We start from the raw sequence: 1,211 nt of genomic DNA, 5'->3' as shown, positions 1-1,211 counted from the left end.
TGTTACTCCATTACTTTCTCCATTTATTCATTCATTCGTTCTAGCGAAGCACATACAACTGTAACAACAACAGCAACAACACTCACTCAATATCTCGCCTTTGGACGTCATTCTTCCATTACTTTTGCATTGAGAGAGAGATGAGGGAGTCCATCGTCTCCATCCGTTCTGTAGACCAGGTAACATGGCAAGATAAACGATTCTGGCTCGGTGTTAGAGGTTTGTTGTTGCTCGTTGTTCTTTGTTGTTCTTATGCAAAGAACGAATACATGCACACGAACGCACGCACATACACACAGACCCATACAGCGCGACACACAACATCGCCCGTTCGGTCTTCTGCTGGCAAGTCTACGACAACATCGTCAAAAAGTTCCTCTTCACATTTTTCCACTTTCGGAATGTCGCCGCCGAAACTCGTTCGCCGAACTCTTTACTGCCATTCGTCATTTCTCAATCTTACGTCATAACGACCGGAAGTAAGGATGGGGAGTTGGAAGTTGATAATGTGGCAGATGAAAAGCTAAAGAATGCTCGATCTTTGCTTTCCTCGTATGAGCGATCTTTGTTGACATATTTTTTTGGTAATATCAACTATAGGACCAGCTTGGTGAGTTTTGGTTGGTTAGGTGATCGGATAATAATAATAATAATCGTCATAATCACCATCATCCCAATCATCATCATCATCATCCTAATCATCATCATCCCAATCATCATCATCCTAATCATCATCATCCCAATCATCATCATCATCCTAATCGTCATCATCCCAATCGTCATCATCCCAATCGTCATCAGCCCAATCATCATCATCCCAATCATCATCATCCTAATCATCATCATCCCAATCATCATCATTCCAATCATCATCATCCTAATCATCATCATCATCCTAATCGTCATCATCCCAATCGTCATCATCCCAATCGTTATCATCCCAATCATCATCATCCCAATCATCATCATCCCAATCATCATCATCCCAATCATCATCATCCCAATCATCATCATCCCAATCATCATCATCCCAATCATCATCATCATCATCCTAATCATCATCATCCCAATCATCATCATTATCCTAATCGTCATCATCCCAATCGTCATCATCCCAATCATCATCATCCCAATCATCATCATCCCAATCATCATCATCCCAATCATCATCATCCCAATCATCATCATCCCAATCATCATCATCCCAATCA

At 41.2% G+C, this 1,211-nt stretch overlaps 1 protein-coding gene across 1 annotated transcript; it reads left to right on the top strand.

Annotated features, from left to right (window-relative positions):
- Positions 1-140: 140 nt before the first annotated feature.
- Positions 141-610, top strand: HELRODRAFT_184550 (hypothetical protein; the record flags this gene model as incomplete). Its single annotated transcript, XM_009012324.1, has 2 exons — positions 141-219; positions 300-610. Coding segments are annotated over 2 exons (390 nt in total), but the record flags the coding sequence as incomplete, so codon positions are not given.
- Positions 611-1,211: the final 601 nt, after the last annotated feature.

The sequence above is a fragment of the Helobdella robusta genome, assembly GCF_000326865.2.
Source record: "Helobdella robusta unplaced genomic scaffold HELROscaffold_1034, whole genome shotgun sequence".
NCBI lineage: Eukaryota > Metazoa > Annelida > Clitellata > Rhynchobdellida > Glossiphoniidae > Helobdella > Helobdella robusta.
This window is presented reverse-complemented; position numbering and strand designations above follow the sequence as displayed.